General features: G+C 39.1%; 1 protein-coding gene across 1 annotated transcript in view; it reads right to left on the reverse strand.

The window, feature by feature from the left end:
- Positions 1 to 8602: 8602 nt before the first annotated feature.
- LOC107829158 (ALBINO3-like protein 2, chloroplastic) overlaps positions 8603 to 19511 on the reverse strand; it is a 55773-nt gene continuing 44864 nt past the window's right edge. The window contains exons 7-14 of the mRNA XM_016656606.2: positions 13168 to 13233; positions 11896 to 11943; positions 11226 to 11402; positions 11080 to 11135; positions 10870 to 10987; positions 10519 to 10608; positions 9154 to 9263; positions 8603 to 9018 (exon numbers count right to left, since the gene is read on the reverse strand). Of these exons, the coding sequence (XP_016512092.2) occupies positions 8862 to 9018; positions 9154 to 9263; positions 10519 to 10608; positions 10870 to 10987; positions 11080 to 11135; positions 11226 to 11402; positions 11896 to 11943; positions 13168 to 13233 (822 nt within the window). The 3' untranslated portion in view covers positions 8603 to 8861. The remainder of the gene's footprint in view (positions 9019 to 9153; positions 9264 to 10518; positions 10609 to 10869; positions 10988 to 11079; positions 11136 to 11225; positions 11403 to 11895; positions 11944 to 13167; positions 13234 to 19511) is intronic.

Consider the following 19511-nt stretch of genomic DNA (forward strand, 5'->3'; position numbering starts at 1 on the left):
GTGGATTACTTCAGAGGTTAGAGATCCCAGAGTGGAAGTGGGAGCGGATCACCATGGACTTTGTAGTTGGACTTCCACGGACTTTGAGAAGGTTTGATGCTATCTGGGTGATCGTGGATCGGCTGACCAAGTCAGGTCATTTTATTCCAGTGTTGACCACTTATTCTTCTGAGAGGTTGGCTGAGATTTATATCAGAGATATTGTCCGCCTTCATGGTATTCCAGTATCCATCATTTCAAATAGAGGTACACAGTTCACAAACCGGTTTTGGAGAGTCGTACAACAGGAGTTGGGTAATAGGGTGGAGTTGAGCACAAACTTTCACCCTCAGACGGATGGGGCAGTCCGAGCGCACGATTCATATTCTTGAGGATATGATTCGTGCATGTGTGATGGAGTTCGGAGGGTCATGGGACCAATACTTGACACTTGCATAGTTCGCTTACAATAACTGTTACTAGTCCAGCATTCAGATGGCACCGTATGAGGCCTTGTATGGTAGGCGGTGCCGGTCCCCAATGGGATGGTTTGAGCCGGGCGAGGCCCGATTGTTGGGTACAGATTTGGTCCTGGATGCCTTGGATAAGGTGAAGGTGATTCAGGAGAGACTTCGCACAGCCCAGTCCGGGCAGAAGAGTTATGCAGACCGTAAGGTTCGTGATTTGGCATTTATGGTTGGTGAGCAGCTCTTGCTTCGGGTATCGCCTATGAAGGGTGTCATGAGGTTCAGGAAGAAGGGAAAGTTGAGCCCGAGGTCCATTGGTCCTTTTGAGATATTGCGGCGAGTTGGGGAAGTTGCTTATGAGCTTGCATTGCCTCCCAGTCTAGCAGGAGTTCACCCGGTATTCCACTTGTCCATGCTCCGGAAGTATCACGGTGATCCGACTCATGTATTGGATTTTAGCTCAGTCCAGTTGGACAAAGATCTATCTTATGTTGAGGAGCCAGTAGCCATTTTGGACAGGCAGGTCAGAAAGCTCAGGTCAAAGAATATTGCTTATGTAAAGGTCCAGTGGAGGGGTCAGCCGGTCGAGGAGGCAACTTGGGAGACTGAGCAGGATATGCGCAACCAGTACGCTCATCTTTTCACAGTTTCAGGTATGTCTTTATACTCGTTCGAGGACGAACGATTGTTTTAAGAGGGGAGGATGTAATGACCTGGCCGGTCATTTTGAGAGTAATAGCCCCGATCCCCTATTAACTGCTTTCCCCAAATCTTTTTCTGCTATTGTGACTTGCCGGGATGATTGGTTTTGAGTTTCGGGGTATTTTGGGACACTTAGTCCCTAAATAAGAGCTTAAGCCTAAGGATTTGGACTGTAGTTGGAACTATGTGAAGACGACTCCGGAATGGAATTCCATCGGTTCCGGTAGCTCCGTTAGGTGATTTTGGGTTTAGCAGTGTGTCTCGATTGTGTTTTGGAGGTTCGTAGCTCATTTAAGCTTGAAATGGCGAAAGTCGAATTTTTGGAGTTTTGGGCCGGTAGTGGAATTTTTTATATCGGGATCTTTTTCCGATTTCGGAAGTTGGAGTAGGTCCGTAATGTTGATTATGACTTGTGCGCAAAATTTGAGGTCAATCGGACGTGAATTGATAGGTTTCGGCATCGGTTGTAGAATTTTGAAGTTTCAAGTTCTTTAAGTTTGAATTGGAGGGTGATTCGTGATTTTAGCGTTGTTTGATGGGATTTGAGAGCTCGACTAAGTTCGTATGGTGTTTTAGGATTGGTTGGTATGTTTGATCGAGGTCCCGGGAGCCTCGGGTGTGTTTCGGATGCTCAACGAGTCATCTTTGGACTTAGAGAAGTGGCAGATTTCTAGTGTTTTATTGCAGAAAAATCCTTCATCGCATTCGCGAGAGGTGCCTCGCGATCGCGTAGTGCATCTGGGAAAGGCAGCGAAGTTGTTCTTCGCGTTCGCGATGTTGTTCCTGCGTTCGCGAAGGTGTGGGACCTTAAGCCTACGCGTTCGCGATATGGTCCTCGCGTTCGCGTAGAGGAATGGGGCAAAGGAAGCTTCGGGCATTAAGCCTACGCGTTCGCGAAGAGGTTCCCGCGTTCGCGAAGGGTCCGTCAGTGGAAGGTACGCGTTCGCGAGAGTCCCCTCGCGTTCGCGAAGGAGGAATTTTGGGCCAGTGGAAGATTGCTCATCGCGTTCGCGATCGTGATGTCGCATTCGCGAAGAAGAACGCACCTGGGCAAAATTTAAGGTTCAAAAACGAGGGTTGAGTTCATAACACAAAAATTTGATTGAGAGCTCGGTAGAAGGCAAAATTTGGAGAGATTTTCAAAGGAAGTTTTTGGGTAATGATTCCTAACTCCTTTATGGTTATATTCCACTAATCTATAATTGATTTCATCATTTAATTTCGAATTTGGGGTGAAAATTTAGAAAGATTCTTAGGCCGAATTTTCAGATTTTGATCGAGATTTTGGTATTGTATTTGAGCAATTTTGGTACGAGTAAACTCGTGAGTGAATGGGTGTTCGTACTTTGCGACTTTTACCCGATTCCAAGACGTGGGTCCGGGGTGACCTTTTGGGTGTTTTTCCTAATTTCACGCTTTAGCTTCGAATTAATTAGCTAAATTAGTTGCTCGTAGTTATATTTACATTATGCAATTTATTTGAATTGATTCGGGCCATTTGGAGTCGGATACTCGTGGCAGGAACGTGTTTTCGAGGTGATTTGAGCGGTTCGAGGTAAGTGGCTTGCCTAACCTTGTGTTGGGGACTTCCCCCTTAGGATATCTTGATATTATTTGGTGTGTGGGCGCCGTGTACGTGAGGTGACGAGTACGTACACGGGCTATTATTGCAAAAATCCTGTTTAACCTTTTTAAATCATAAATTGTTTCTCTTATTAAGTCGTACTAATATGTTTAATTGTGTAGTATAGACTAGAAAAGCATGTTTACGTGTTTTAACTGCCTAATTGACATTCTGTGCGTCATGTTTAGCTAAGTCCTTATTTGCCTTATCTGTGTCCAGTATAAACTATATAACTCGATGTCATACCTGTCATTTCATCTTGCATTGCATATTTACTTTGGGACTACGGACGTATTCCGGGAGATCCCCCTATACTGCATATTTACTTTGGGACTACGGACGTATTCCGGGAGATCCCCTACCACTGCATATTTACTTTGGGACTACGGACGTATTCCGGGAGATCCCCCAGCACTGCATATTTACTTTGGGACTACGGACGTATTCCGGGAGATCCCCATGTACTGCATATTTATTTTAGGACTACGGACGTATTTCGGGAGATCCCCATGTACTGCATATTTACATTGGGACTACGGACGTATTCCGGGAGATCCCCTTGTAATGCATATTCATTTGAAACTACGGGACGGTATCTCGAGAGATTTTCCCACTGTGTTTACCTTGTTTTGAGTTGAGGGCTCCCTTAACTGTTAAATTTTCGAGAATTTCTTTAACTATGTTACTGTAAATTTCACTTATATCTTTTACTGTTTAATTTATGATATTTACTCCGGTAGGGCCTTGACCTGACCTCGTCACTACTCGACCGAGGTTAGGCTTGGCACTTACTGGGTACCATTGTGGTGTACTCATGCCCTTCCCTGCACATATTTTCGTGTGCAGATCCAGGTGCGAGCTACAAGCCTCGGGGTTAGTGCGTGCTACTGATTCTAGGAGACTTCAAGGTACTTCTCCTTGCGTCCGCAGATCTTCGGAGTCCCCTTCTACTCCCTCGCCTAGATACTTTCTTTATTATCCTTAGACTTTTGTATAGAGCTACATAGATTATAGCAGCTTGTGACTTAGTGATATTCCGGGTCTTGGAAAATTTTTTTGTAGATGCCGAGTGGTACTACTCTTGGCTATTTATAATATGTTGTTTATCTTTAAAATGTTGTGTTTCTTTATATTTTTCGCAATATTAGGCTTACCTAGTCGTAAGGACTAGGTGCCATCACGACACCTTACGGAGGGATAATTTGGGGTCGTGACAAATAGTCTAAAAGAAATACAACTGTCTGAATGAAAGAAAACAGTAGGACATAAAATATAGACGGGGACTTCAAGGTATGTGAACGCCGACAGATCTACCTTGAGTCTTCGGACAACGGACCAGTAGAAATATCGATCAACCTGAGCCGCTATCAAAATCTACACAAAAAGTGCAGAGTGCAGCATCAGTATAACCGACCCCATATACCGGTAAGTGTCGAGCCTAACCTCGGCGAAGTAGTGATGAGGCTAGGACAAGACACCCACATATAACCTGAATAATATAATCCTGCTAGTGGCAACAACAGTAAATAAAGAAATAACATACAAATAATGGGAAGGGAACATACAGTGGGAGAATACAACATAAAGAGTGAGAATAATGAAAAGACAGAATTAAACCGAAAATCCTTAAACGAATTGAGCAATTAAAACAACAAGGAAAACTGCACGGCATCACCCTTCGTGCTTTTACTCTCAACCTCACCAAATAAATAAATAGAATGGCACGACATTACCCTTCGTGCATTAAACCTCTCATAATATACACGTCATCACCCTTCGTGCTTTAAACCTCTCATAATATACACGACATCACCTTTCGTGCTTTACACTCTTCCTTACAATATAATTAATGCATGCACGAAATCACCCTTCGTGCTTTACACTATTCCTCACCAATCACAAAATCAATAACAACGGATAGATAAGAGTATCACAAAGAAACCAGTATTTTACCCATAATCAATAGCACAATGTAATCTCAACCTTGAATCAATATTCGAAAGTTACCAAATCTCAATGAAACCAGATATGAGTCACCCAACATTTCAAATAACCCGCTAAGCATGGATAGTAGAATTTAAGGCTACAAAATAAATAAGAATAGAATTTCACTCGCATGATATGACTCGACCACAATGCATAGATGCTCGTCACCTCAACTATACATCATATTTAACAACAAAACACGTAGCAAATACTCACACAATACTTATTCCCTCAAGCCAAAGTTAGACACAACACTTACCTTGCTCCGAAGGCCACTTAATTCTCAATCACGGCTTTTCCTTTGGAATTCACCTCCAAACTACTCGTATCTATTCAAAAATGACTCAATAATATCAAACATTGCTAAAGGGATCAACTTTAATGAATAATTACAAATTTCCCAAATTTTTCTCCAAAAAGTCTAAAATCGACCCCGGGTCCGCTTGGTCAAAACCCAAGGTTCAGACCAAAATCCATTTACCTATTCACCCCGAGGCCGAATATGTAATTGATTTTGGAATCCGACCTCAAATCGAGGTCTAAATTCCCGACTGCCCTGAGAGGCTATACTTGTTTTTCATTTGTTAATGCACTTAGTTGCTATCTGTCATTATTGTGAAATTTCTGAAAGATTCTATATCCGGATTACCTGCATTGTAACTGTATAAACTGATTTGACTTGAACTGCCGGATTTGAAAGCATGTCTATTCTTTACTGGAATTATTGAAAATGAACTGTATTTGTATAGCTCGTCACTACCTTATCAGTTCTTTATTTATTTCTGTTACTTGCTGAGTTGGTTGTACTCATGCTACACCCTGCACTTCATGTGCAGATCCAGGTGTGTTTGATCACGGAGGTCATTGAGTTCGTGCGCGATCGAGTACCAGAGACTACGAGGGAGCTGCCGACGTCCGCAGACCTTGTCTCTCCTTCTATGTTCTCTTTCCTCAGACATTGTTTGTATTAGACTGGATATCTAGATGCTCATGATTCAGTGATACCCCGATGTCGGGCTATTTTTTCGCACTTATGCTTTGGGTTTTACCCCGTTTTCATGAAAGATGTTGGTTATTTTTAAATATATTAATTCATTTTTGTTAAATGTTGAAAGTGTTTTGGAGATGTCAGCTTGCCTAGTATCACAATAGGCGCTATCACGCCAGGTTAGGTTTTGGGTCGTGACAAAAAGTATATATCACTGAGGCATATTTATAATTAAGTACAATAAAATATAATTATTAAAAGATATAAAATTATAAAGGCAGAATAGCATGGGAGGCCCCTGTACTTGTCCAGTTCTATCATGCCGATGTTCGTACTTACAAGTTTGCCAACCAAATCTCTCTACCCTTAAAAACTGAGCATTTTAAACCCCGCTCATCCTATATGGCATTTTTTACTGAAGTGCGTGTGCTACACTCGTTTAAGGAGCGTGAGGCCTATTAAAAAGACACCAACAATCATTTTTTGGCTGTTATCTTCTTCCCGATTGTTCATCCTCCATTGTTGAAGTAAAGTGAGCTTTTCTTCTTTCCTTTTCTCTCTCTCTCCACAACATTTTCTATCCAATTCTTTTTTTTTCTCTTTCTTTCTTCAATATTTTTTGTCCAATTCTTTCTCCCCTCCCCTATCTTCTTTGTTTGTTTCTTACCTCGAATCTGAAACTTTTTCATAAATTTCGAATCCTTTGGCCAATAATTCATATTTCTCTTAAAATTCAATTATATGCCCATTTTGTAAAAGGAAAACCCATCAAACTATCAAAAATACCAACAAACCAAAAAAAGGGTTAACCGAAAAATTCTCAAGAATTACCACACCTCAAGATTAACCCATAAAGGATTTTGAAGCACAAATTATTCTTTTACCAATTAATACTTAAAAAAGATTAGACCTTTTTGAGAAAATTTAACCCCAATTTCAAAAATCAAACAAGGCAAGACTTATTTTCTAAATCAGTAAAAAGAAGAAGAAGAAAGATAATGAATTATTCCCCCATTTTCGAGCTGGACAAAAAATGGACCACCGAACCTCTTCTCCGCTACCTAACGCCTTCAGCCATGGAAATGGACCACCGAACTTCTTCTCCCACTTTTCTTTTCTTTATTCATTTTAATTTTATTTCTATAATATAAAAAGGGAAGAATTGGAAGGGGAGAGGAGGAAGAACATGAAGAGAGAGAAGCGAGATGGGCAGGAGGAAGAACGTGAGAGGAGAGAGATAAATCAATGAGGGAGAGGATTAGGGGATTAATGTTTGAATTTTATTTTTATTTTTTATTTTTTATTTTTTGATTTTAATTATTTTTAATCTACCATGTGACATGGCATCTACACATTATTTTTTTTGACGTGGCAGCCAACGTGGAGGGGATTGTATTGCACGCACTGACAGCCTCCTGTCATAAGCGTTTATTATACACGGTTTGAAGGAGTGTAAGTGTTCAATTGGCAAATTGTTAAGTTTGGGGACCGGAATGACAAAGTAGCACAAGTATAGGTGCCATTTAGGCCATTCTGCCAATTATAAATAAAAACTTTTTCCAATTTTATTTTTGTTTGTTTATTTGTTCTTCTGCTTCAAAATTATGTTAAATCACTTTTGATTTGTTTCATTATATAAGAGTTTAAATGTTTAAAATAAGGATGACAATATTGTATTTAAGAGTTTCGAAAGATAAAAATAATTTGCTAAATACGTAAAATTCAAGTCACCTCATTAAGTAATTTGTGTTCAGTTCCTATTTAAGAGTTTCAAAAGAACATATTTCAGAATTATTTATTCTCTTTTTAATCAAAAGTGAGAATAAACATTTTCAACAAAAATATTTACGATCTTTTAAATTTCATTAAAATAATTTAAAAACATTTATTAATAGTTTTAATTTGTCTTATAAAATTTATATTTTAATATAGGTTACACCTCATATTCATAGGGGGTATAAGTGTAAGATTTCAATAGTATAGGGGGTGCAAGTGTTTAAGTTTAAAATACAATTGGTGTTTAGTATAATTAACCCTTTGATTTATATATTTAGCAAGAATTAAACAAATAGTTGAACCTATTATCTTTGCATTTATCTATATCCGAGCAGTAGTTTCACTGCAAGACATTGAGACATTACAATTATTTCACTTTATAAATCAAGTAATATCTTATTATGCTTATATGCTTTAAACTTAGCTAACATTAATGATTAAAATAATGAATAAATCACTCCAAAATAACTCCAATGAAAAAGAATACAAAACTCAACTAAGCATCATTAATATGTCTAGACAACTTTATTGGCTAAGAGTAAACACATATTTTTTAAAATAAACAAATATTTTGCTAGTTTCTTTAATATCAAACCAAATCAAATATTGTAGCTTTTATTTTAAAATTTAAAAGAACCAAACCAAATCAAGTCAAAAGTATATCTAGTTTTTTACGTGAACTTGATATGATTTTGAACACCCCTAGTCTAAAGCCAAACACTACTCAAATTTTTCTATTAGTTATTCATTAAAGAATAAATTTCTATGTAAATTTATCAATCATCTAAACCTCAATTTGAAATTTATTTAAGACTTGCATATGAATTTTCTATGGTCAAGTAATGTGAAGTTGTAAATAAGCATAAACATATTGAAATTTCCAATTTAACTTCTAATAAGTTACAAACAGAAAGAATATAGTTAATAGGGAGGCGCCAGTTTAGGAGTTATTGGCAATAACAGATAAATAATTACTGAGTTATGCCAATAACATTGATTCTCCAAACTTCTCCAATCCCAGAATTTGATTGTACATATACGAATACTCATTTTAGGAGATCTACAAAACAACAATCCTCATGGTATCTCAAGGGGGGAAAAAATCTGATCTCTATCAAAATCATTTTGTACAGATTCTGTTGACGCCTAGATCAATTTAAGATCTCTCGTCTACGAAAACATTATTACATCATGGACCTATCAAAAAAGAATTAGCAAAAAGAATGGTTCCTACAAAGTTTTACAGCCGCAATTATTCACTATGATACAATTAAATAACAATAAGACAATCCAATGAGAAACAGAAAGGGGGAAAATGCACAGAATGCGCTCACAAAACTCAGTAATCTGCTCTTCTACTATTGACAAGGTCACCAGTGATATCATCCTCTTCATTCTCGCATTGTTGCAGCAGTTTCCTGTAAGACTCGTCATAAGCAGTAGCCAATTGCAGATGCTTAATTGCATCGTTCTTGCGACCAACATTGACCAACGCACTGTAAGAACATCATGTACCAGTTTAATCAATTGTAGAATTGGAATAAACACAAGGTCTTTTAGAACTTGCTTTCCTAGGTGGAACTAATTGGAGATGATAAACCACGGGTCAAGAATTAAAGGAAAACCTTTACCTTGACAGCAGTACTAATCCGTCATAGTAATGAGCCTTGCTCTTTGGGTCCTCTGGCTCTTTTATACTAGCTATTCGTTCCAGGTGTACAAGTCCCTCTCCCATCTTACCCTGTAAGAAAAAAAGAAAGGTGCAATATCACACTGAGAAACCTACTCCCATGACGTCTTCATAAACAAGCTGTGCTGGTCACATTATCCAAGGGCTCGGGCTTGGCTCAAGAAAGAGAAGCCTCGAGACAGATCTGACTTTGACTATAAGCCCCAAAATATGGCAAGTCAAGTTCAAAACAACAGAATAAAATAGAAGTTGGACTTACATAGTGGTGAGAGAGCAATACAGTCATCAAATGAAGAGGAAACAAAAATCTGTCTACAATCCTTATGTAAAGATCCCGAAAAAAGAGAGACAAAAAGACTAAAGAATGAAGACTACATTGAGCACCATTCTGGAGGTGTCAGCATTCTTATAGCTGACTCACCTACCATCCACACTAACTCCAGGCACTGAGCAATCAGCCGACAACCTATCCGCCTTTATATTATTTGTTTCATTTAATCTCAATTCGAGTCCAAAGAGTGGAATGAGGAAAAGAAAGAGTGAGGTTATAGCTAGTTTTGATGGCAAAAAACAGTAAAGCGAGAGAATATGCAATGCCTAAGGTTTCTTTCAATGAAGGACAAGGCAGAGATACATAGAGGGTAATCAGTTTGTTCAGATCATTGAAGGGAGAGGGGGGAGAGCAGCTAGGAATTGGGGTAAGTCGGGTCGATTCTTCACTGTTATATAGGAGAGCAGCAATCAGGAGGCCATAGGGGCAGTTTAGAGTCTTCAAAAATAAAACTATATTGTAAGAAAGGAAGCTGAATGATTGAATCATTAGTGTTATTTATATTTATATGAACATTAAATTCAAAGAAAGATAATTGACAAAAACAAGCTAAATATTCTCCGAACATACTGCAGATGAAACAGACAGGAATTTAACAAAACATTTGAATAGGAAAGAGAACTAAGATAAAAATTCTAGCATATACAGGCCAGGGAAAAAAAAAAGAAAAAGGGAAATCTTATATTAGGAGCCTTCTCAGTTCTCTAGGCTGAAAATATATTTGAAAATTATCCCACAATAGAGTTCCAATAACTCAACCCACTAAAAGCAGCAAAAAGGAAAACATCCCCTACATACATGGTTTCTCTATCGCCACCACTGCCATGTCACAGGGAATCACGTAAATAGTGCAAGGTACTCAATTATCTGTACTAGAATTCTTTTAATTAAACTACTTATAATAAAAAAGAATTCTTATTGTCATGTCAAGCCTATTAGGTCAACCATCAAGCCAATTTCTTAAAAAACCATTACCTGCCGTATACAGGCAACACCTGCCCATTGAGATGATAGAATCAGGAGATCAACATCCTCAATGTCCATCGGATTCTCCTTTAGCAGAAGCTGAACTTGCAGAAATAGACTTTGGTTAGCAACAAATCAAGTTTGCTGGATTCTAGCAGCCAGATCAAGGTCTGCTGTAGAGTATACTGCATACTACATAGACTTTAGAAGGTTACCAGATATAGAAAAACAGATTATGACTTTTAACAGAATTTAGTAACCATTTCATGGAAAATTCTTAGTCCACAAAAGCACACTGAGGTTTCTTCACTCAAAAAGATCAATAAACTCAAATTGAAATGCAGGACGTCAGACTCGAACCTTGCCAATAGCACGTTCCAAGTACTCAGTAGCTTCTGGTAAGGAACCATCTTGCAAAAGTGACTGACCAAGAACAAGCAAAGCTCGAACATACTCGGGATCCTTTGCAAGAGCAAGTCTGTAAGACATACATTAAAATGGGAGATACTACAGTAAAGAAAGAAAATAAATGAGCAGGTGAGGATTGTTTTTATTTAGTGAGAGACCTACCGAAGAAAGGACATAGCTTCATCTTTACGTCCTCCTGCTAAGAATTTGATTGAAAGCTGATGAAGTTTCAACAACAAAAATTTAGACAGCAGCAAGAACTATTCAACATTTCATGTCGATAACAGGAAAAGAAAATAGTTACTAACATTAACCAATTCATGAGGTGATAGGTTCTGGACAGATACTTTCCGCTGCTTTTTTGATGGATCTATTTTGATTTCTTCAGGATTACCTAACTCTTTCTGATGTGCAGTCACTGACTGAGGATCCTTATGAGGTAGCCCCAGTTTCTTGCGAACATCTGGATGCTTTAGCAATAGTTGCTGCCCATAAAGGTAATGAGTTCTCCACATTCATTGATTTTCATGAAGATGTAAGAAAGTGCAATCTTAAGAAGTGCATTTTCAATGGCAACAAGTGGACCGGGAAAAGAATAAAAACTTAAAAGACAAACTGTTATGTACGATCTGCTAGACAGCACTGCTAGAGGGAGCAAAAGCGAGAAAACGAGGAGCTCATAGACATTTTCCAAGGGAAGTTTGAAGAAAGTTACCATCTTCATTATCTAGCAGTTTATCTATCATGCTTTCTTTCCACGTATCCAGGAAATTTAAAGAATAAGTCCCAGCACTCCGCATGGATCATGCAAGTTCGAAACTTAATGCCTTTTCAAGAAAAGCTCTTGGAGTCCATTCATAAGAAGTTACAAAACCTTAAAGATAACTGAGAACATTTGCATTTATCTGCATGCCCAGTCACCAAGGAAATAAAATTGAGACAAGGAACATTCAGGGAAGGATACTTCAGAAGAGATACCTGAACAACAGTCATCGAACTATTGGTAAGCCAATAGACTGAACTCCCCTGAAAAATAGACAAATGAAAGAAACTTCATTTCATGCACATGATCCTTTATCAGGCATATCAAGATAGAAGGGCAAATGAATGAGTCAGAAAGGTAATGAAACTTGTTTCCCCTTTGCAACACCCTCTCCAACTCAACACCACAATTAAAAAAATTGGAATAGTAAACGTAAGGGACTTATCAACACTAACATCTATTTTTAAGTGATCAGTCCACCCACAGCTGCCATTCTTTCGCATAAGTCTCCAGTATCACATAGAGAAACTAAATCAAGTTGCTCTCTCCATCACCCAAAACTCCATATGGGCTTCCCCTTCTGTAAGATATTATATTGTACTGTTGAGGAATCGTCGGGTCATTACTCATTTGGCAGTTCATCACCTCCCACAGCATCAGCTTTCCAATTCCAAATGACCATTAGATGTGCCACTTATTCACCACAATATCAATTGCATTAATTGCATCTCTATTCCTAGTACAGTCCATTCTCTGAAGGTATTAACCAGAGAACAATGATTTGCAAGAGAAACTAAACCTATCAACAAGAACATTAATTCATAAAATACTATGTTCAATCTACCCAACTATGATATGGTTCAGTCTGTTAACTTTAACAAACGCAACAGATTGGCCCAAAAAGCTGCATTTACAATGACAAAAATCTCATAGTGTCTGTCCCAACAAAGAAAGCCTTGGGAGACATATCCAAACTAGACATGATGCAGACTACCAAGAAAAGCAAGAACATCCCGGCAATTCCAACTCAAACTCTGACACGATGAGTTACTCCTTACCATCAATTAGTTGTTAAAACACAGGTAGAGATGTTCAGATTCAAAGCAGAAATATCAGTATATTTACAATATGATAAGCCCCTTTTGCCCTATATGGAGGAAATATTTCTATGATCAGAGGGGGTCAAGAAGAACGGAGGCAAAAGTCAAACTGTACCTCCATTAACAACCTCTTAAGAAAACAATGATTTCAGCTACTGCAAAGATCAATAAATCAACTGGACCCAAAAAAAAGATTCTAGGGGAAACCAAACCAAACAGTTCAGAATCAAAATAAGTTCCTTCTTCTCTCCACTTAAAATTGGGCCAAAAAGCTAACGTAATAAAGGAAAACATCAGATGCCAGGTTCATATTTTAATGCAAATGAATGAAATGAAAGTGGACAAATCTTATGGCACATCAAATTTTAGAATCAAACAGTTGATTACCTGGGGAATATTGAATGTAATAAACAATAAGGGTAATGTCAGGACTTCCAAGTACTTCTTGTAGTACTGCAACAAGAAATGCAGTTGTTAGACTTACTTCTCAAAGCTATAATCAATAAAACAGAAAAAACATCACAAACCTTGAGCTAAAGTATTTTCAAAAGTTTTAACTTTGCTTCTAATTTTACTGCAGCTGCAAGACGCTGCAGCTACCACAAAATAGCTTAAGTCTATCAAAAACCTGCAGCAATACTTGTTACAGCAAAAAAGATGCTAAACCCTGAAAGTTTGTCTGCCTAGCAGAACTTATAGACAAATCAATAACCTTAAAATTTAATAAGATTTAATGGTGAATCATATAGCTATAGGACCTCTTAAGATTTTATGGTGACCTATATAGCCATAGGACCTACATGACTAGATAGAATAAAACTGTTGGACACAACATCCAGTTGCTGGGATTGCTATAGCTTGTGAAATGTGATGTTGCAGTTTCGATCCCCACTCCCAAACAACTTTGTTGTACCCCAGCTCTTTTCAGACCTTTATTTTATCCAAAAATAATAAAACGCCATCGTAGACCCATGATGGCCCCGCTTTATTTGGGGCACAATTATTTATTGTGGCAGCAATCTGTTCGTCTACGAACTCTCACTCCAGCCATTCTTTTTCTATCCAAGTGCATATTTTATGTGATGTTGCCATTTTATGGAAAATTTGTGTTTTTGTCTCCATCTTTTAACCACGAACATCTTGATTTTTGCCTCCAAGAGATTCCCTCTGCTTTTGCCTGATTAACTAGCTCCTCCATTAGCTCCATCCTTTTTGTTTCATCTTATGAAAGGGTTCTTTTTCCTGCCAGCTGATCAAGGGTTTGTAACTCTTCCCAAATTAAAGTTTTATCATCTACCGGACTACAAAATTCTTCCTTGTTTCATTTTTTTGGATTTGTTTTCAGCATTTTAAGTTCTCTGCATCCATATGATACCAAGGGTTCCTTGAATTGCATAGTTGTTCCACAAATTTTTAACTTTATCCAAAAATCTACCGCTCTTGAGCCACATATTCTCAAATTTGAAGTAGCTTAGATTAGGAGTCCATTCACCACTTCCCAAGAGAAAAGGATTACGATCAGAGTATGCCTTAGGAAGAAAAGCTTCATTCCAATCAATTGGGACTAAGGATCAGTCTATTTGAGAAACCGCAAAGTTGGGATTGTATCTTGACCATGTCAAACTCCCTCCATGAAGTGGTAAATAACCAGAGTTATGATCAGAGAAGGCCTTAGGAATTTCCCATAGCCCTGCTTGTTCTGTTGTACCAATCTTTTCTTTGGTGAATCTGGTAGTGTTAAAATCTCTCCCTTACTCAAGGCATTTCCCAAATTAGTCTAATTGCAGCAAGCTTCAGCCACATACTTTATCTTTCGTCAGGTCCATACATTCCTGTAAATGTTCCAGTGAACTCTCCTTTGTTATGCTTTCAAGCACACATGAAATTTTATAGCTCCCTGCCAACTTATCCTTACTTTGCCAGACTCTTTATCTGCCCAATCAGCCCATTTGTTCCCCGAACGTGCATTGCCTTTTGTACAGTCCACTCTTCTACTTTTGTTTCTTGGAAGCACGTAACATCAGCCCCCATTGTTTTGCTAGCATTTTTAATGTTTTGCATTTGCCCCCTAATCCCTCACATTCTAGCTAAGAATTTTGATCATCATTTACGGAGAATTTTTCTTTCTCCACTTTTCCCCTTCCAAAGATTCTCCATAATTTACCTTAAATTCTAGCTTTTTAAGTTCATTCTTACCCTTTTATGCTTTGGCCTTCTCCTATTTGACTGAGACCGGCTGATTTGAAAGTGATTTCCTTTGTTTTTATATTCAAGAAGAGCTCCAACAACTCTGTTTCAAAGCCCCTAGATTTGACATCTAACTGCATGGCGAATCTGAGCATACTTTATTTACTCATCGTGATGCTTCAACCACTGTAGGGATGAGTCTCTGGTTCTGCATGTCGTTTGCATGGTCATACCAAGGGAGAAGTAATTTGCCGTCCCCTGCCTGCAATGAGTAGTTCTCCTCCGTATCTCCTTCAGACTGCAAAGAGAGTCCAATATCTGAAGTGGTTACCGAAAGGAGAAATCTTTTCCCTTCCCGACTCGCTTGAGTCTGGTTTTGAGTACCAATCCATGAGGTAACCATCATCGCTGTGGCTAGACTTCACTTCGATCTGTTCTTGGTATCTTGATGGGAATCAGAGATAGACCCTTGATGGGCTTGAATATCTACCTAGAGGGGGTCCCCAGATGATAGGTTAAATGATGAGCAGTGGGCCTTTCTCAGGGTTCAAGGGTCTGAAGGTTTCCCTAAATTTTTATTAACTAGATTTATTGAAATTGCTTCTAAATGATGGGCCTTTTTTATAAAATGAATGGTCACAAAGTGTTGAACCTTGGGGGCTAGATAGACTATAGCTGGGCTCCCCTCTGATTTCCAATCATCAAAAATTCAAATTGGATCCCCAAGATTTCAAATGTCTCATAGTAACCATGTGCTAAGTGTCGAGTTCTCTGATTTGAGCCTTGACTTGTGTTAGATAGTTATGTACATAATATGAATTAGTCCTAGTCCCACACAGAATAGGACTATGATATGTATTGTATAAATAGGGCTCATTGTATTATAATAAAACAAAATATCAATAATAGATTTTTCTCCCGTGCATTCTCACATGGTATCAGAGCAATCATGAGAGATTTATCGCTGTGCATAAATTCCAGCGACTCCGAGAAGAAATATCAGTCAACCGGAAGTCTTTTTCCGGCAAACACGGGTCTGCCGCAAGTAAAAAGCCACTTTTCGTCAGTGTTGTGCAAAAACCAACACCACCACGAAGTAGATCGGCCTCCAGCGACTAACCCATAAAATAATCTCCGTCAGAAGACCCTCCACGCGCTGCCACGCGCCGCCGGAAGAAAATTTTCCGGCGAAGTACCGACATCACACGCCGGCGCGTGGGCCACCTTCCGGCCATTTTTTAGCGGCGACTCTTCAGGAAATATTGTTCCCCTTGAAATTCCGAGCCTATCCATCCAATTTAAATCAAATTCCGACCACTTTCATATTTGTTTGGCGTAAACATTATAATGGCATTCATATTAGAACCTTTTGACTCACAATCCGTTAGATCCAATGCATTGAATCCAATCCAGATGGTTTCTTTACCGGATTATATTGAGTTCCTTCGGTACAAAGCATTTAAACAGACATCTTCAGGGATAGCTTCCGTTGTTCAAACAGATGCGTGACTTGTATCTCCCAATCTTCAACCTATGAGTCTTGGGTCATTGATTCAGGTACATCTGATCATATTTTTGGAAGCAAGTCTCTTTTCACTACTATTTCATGTTCTCAATCTCTCCCAACAGTCACAATGGCCAACAGGTCTCAAACCATGGCAACTGGAATAGGTCAAGCAAGTCCAGTTCCTTCCTTACCTTTAGATTCAGTTCTTTATGTTCCCGGTAGTTCTTTTAATCTCATAGCCGTTAGTCGCTTAGCCAAATCACTTAAATGCTCTGTTTTATTTCTTGATGACCTTGTTTTTATACAGGAACGCAGTACAGGGCGAATCATTGGTACCGGGCGTGAAACAGATGGACTTTATTACCTTATCCTTGCAAAATCACATGGACTCACATCTTGTCTTCCTTCAACAACTTGTCATGTCACTGATTCACCAAATTTATTATATAAACGGTTGGGACATCCCAGTTTGTCAAAACTTCAGAAAATGGTACCTGGTTTATCTCACTTGTCCACTCTAGAGTGTGAGTCATGTCAGCTCGGTAAGCATACCCGCTCCCATTTCCCTCGGTGTCTTGATAATCGAGTAAAGTCACCTTTTACTTTAGTCCATTCAGATGTTTGGGGTCTTAGTCGGGTCAGTTCTACCTTGGGATTCCGCTACTTTGTCAGTTTCATTGATGATTATTCAATGTGCACTTGGATATTTTTGATGAAAAATCTATCTGAGTTGTTTTCTATTTTTCAGACCTTCCACCTTGAAATTCAAAATCAATTTGGGGTTTCTATCCGCACATTTCGTAGTGATAATGCCCTAAAGTATTTGTCTTCCTCATTTCAGTAGTTTATGAACTCTCATGGAATTATTCATCAAACATCTTGTCCGTACACATCCCAACAAAATGGGGTAGCTGAAAGAAAGAATAGACATCTTATTGAAACTACTCGTACCCTACTCATACAATCTCATGTTTCGTTGCGTTTTCGGGGGGATGCAGTTCTTATATCTTGCTATCTTATTAATTATATGCCATCTTCAGCTATCCAGAATCAAGTTCCATTCTCTGTCTTGTTTTCCCACTTACCTTTGTTCTGTCTTCCACCCCGTGTCTTTGGGAGCACGTGTTTTGTTCATAACCTTACTCCAGGAAAAGATAAGTTAGTTCCTCGTGCTCTTAAGTGCATATTTTTGGGTTACTCGAGAATGCAAAAGGGATATCGATGCTATTCTCCTGACCTCAGGCGGTACCTTATGTATGCTGATGTTACCTTCTTTGAAACCCAATCATACTTCACAGGTCCAGGTAATCACTTAGATATTTCTGAGGTGCTACTAGTTCCATCTTTTGGAGATTCAGTCACGGTCTCTCATTCATCTTCACCTACAGCTCCAGCTCCACCATCTATAGCTCCAACTCCACCACCTATAGCTCCAGTTCCACCGCCTAGTCCAATTCAACCTTTTACAGCTCCACCACTCCTGACTTCTCATCATCGTCGCCCAGTTGATTCACGTCCTGCACCTGACCCTGCTAATACTGCGGACTTGTCTCCTCTTAGTCAACAGATTGCACTCCAGAAAGGTATACGGTCCACACTTAATCCTAATCCTCATTATGTCGGTTTAAGTTACCATCGTCTGTCATCACCCCATTGTGCATTTGTATCATCTTTGTCATCTGTTTCCATCCCTAAGTCTACACGTGAAGCACTGTCTCATCCAGGGTGGCGACATGCTATGATTGACGAGATGTCTGCTTTACATACGAGTGGTACTTGGGAGCTTGTTCCTCTTCCTTCGGGTAAATCGACTGTTGGTTGCCGTTGGGTGTATGCAGTCAAGGTTGGTCCAGATGGCCAGGTTGATCGACTTAAGGCTCGTCTTGTTGCCAAAAGGTATACTCAGATATTTGGGCTCGATTATAGTGATACTTTCTCTCCCGTAGCTAAAATAACATCAGTCCGCCTTTTTCTATTCATGGCTGCTGTTCGCCATTGGCCTCTATATCAGTTAGACATTAATAATGCTTTTCTTCACGGTGACCTTGAGGATGAGGTTTATATGGAGTAACCACCTGGTTTTGTTACTCAAGGGGAGTCTAGTGGTCTTGTATGTCGGTTGCGTCGGTCCCTCTATGGTCTAAAGCAGTCTCCTTGAGCAAAGTTTGGTAAGTTCAGCACATTTTTTCAGGAGTTTGGCATGACTCGTGGTGAAACTGATCAATTTGTATTTTATCGGCATTTTGCTTCAAATCTCAGTATTTATCTGGTAGTTTATGTTGATGATATTGTTATTACTGGCAATGATCAGGATTGTATTACTAAGTTAAAGCAACATCTCTTTCAGCACTTTCAGACTAAGGATCTGGGCAAATTAAAGTATTTTCTAGGTATTGAGATTGCTCAGTCTAGCTCATGTGTTGTTAGCTCACAAAGGAAGTATACCTTAGACGTTCTTGAGGAGACATGAATGATAGGCTGTAGACCTGTTGACACTCTATGGATCCGAATTCTAAACTTCTACCAGGACAGGGGAAGCCGCTTAGAGATTCTGCAAGATATAGGCGGCTGGTTGGTAAATTAAATTACCTCACAGTGACTAGACCTGATATTTCCTTTCCAGTGAGTGTGGTAAGTCAGTTCCTGGATTCTCCCAGTGATAGTCGTTGGGATGCAGTTGTCCGCATTCTTCGATATATAAAATCAGCTCGAGGCAAAGGATTATTGTTTGAAGATCGAGGCCATGATCAAATTGTTGGGTACTCAGATGCTGACTGGGCAGGATCACCTTCTGATAGACGTTCTACGTCTGGATATGGCGTCTTGGAAGAGCAAGAAACAAAATGTGGTTGCTTGGTCTAGTGCAGAAGCAGAATATCGAGCAATGGCTGTGGCAACATGTGAGCTAGTTTGGATCAAACATTTGCTTAATGAGTTGAAATTTGGTGAGGTCAGCAAAATGGAACTTGTGTGTGATAACCAAGCTGCCCTTCATATTGCATCAAATCTGGTGTTCCATGAGAGAACTAAACACATT

The sequence above is a fragment of the Nicotiana tabacum genome, chromosome 4 (genome assembly GCF_000715075.1).
Source record: "Nicotiana tabacum cultivar K326 chromosome 4, ASM71507v2, whole genome shotgun sequence".
NCBI lineage: Eukaryota > Viridiplantae > Streptophyta > Magnoliopsida > Solanales > Solanaceae > Nicotiana > Nicotiana tabacum.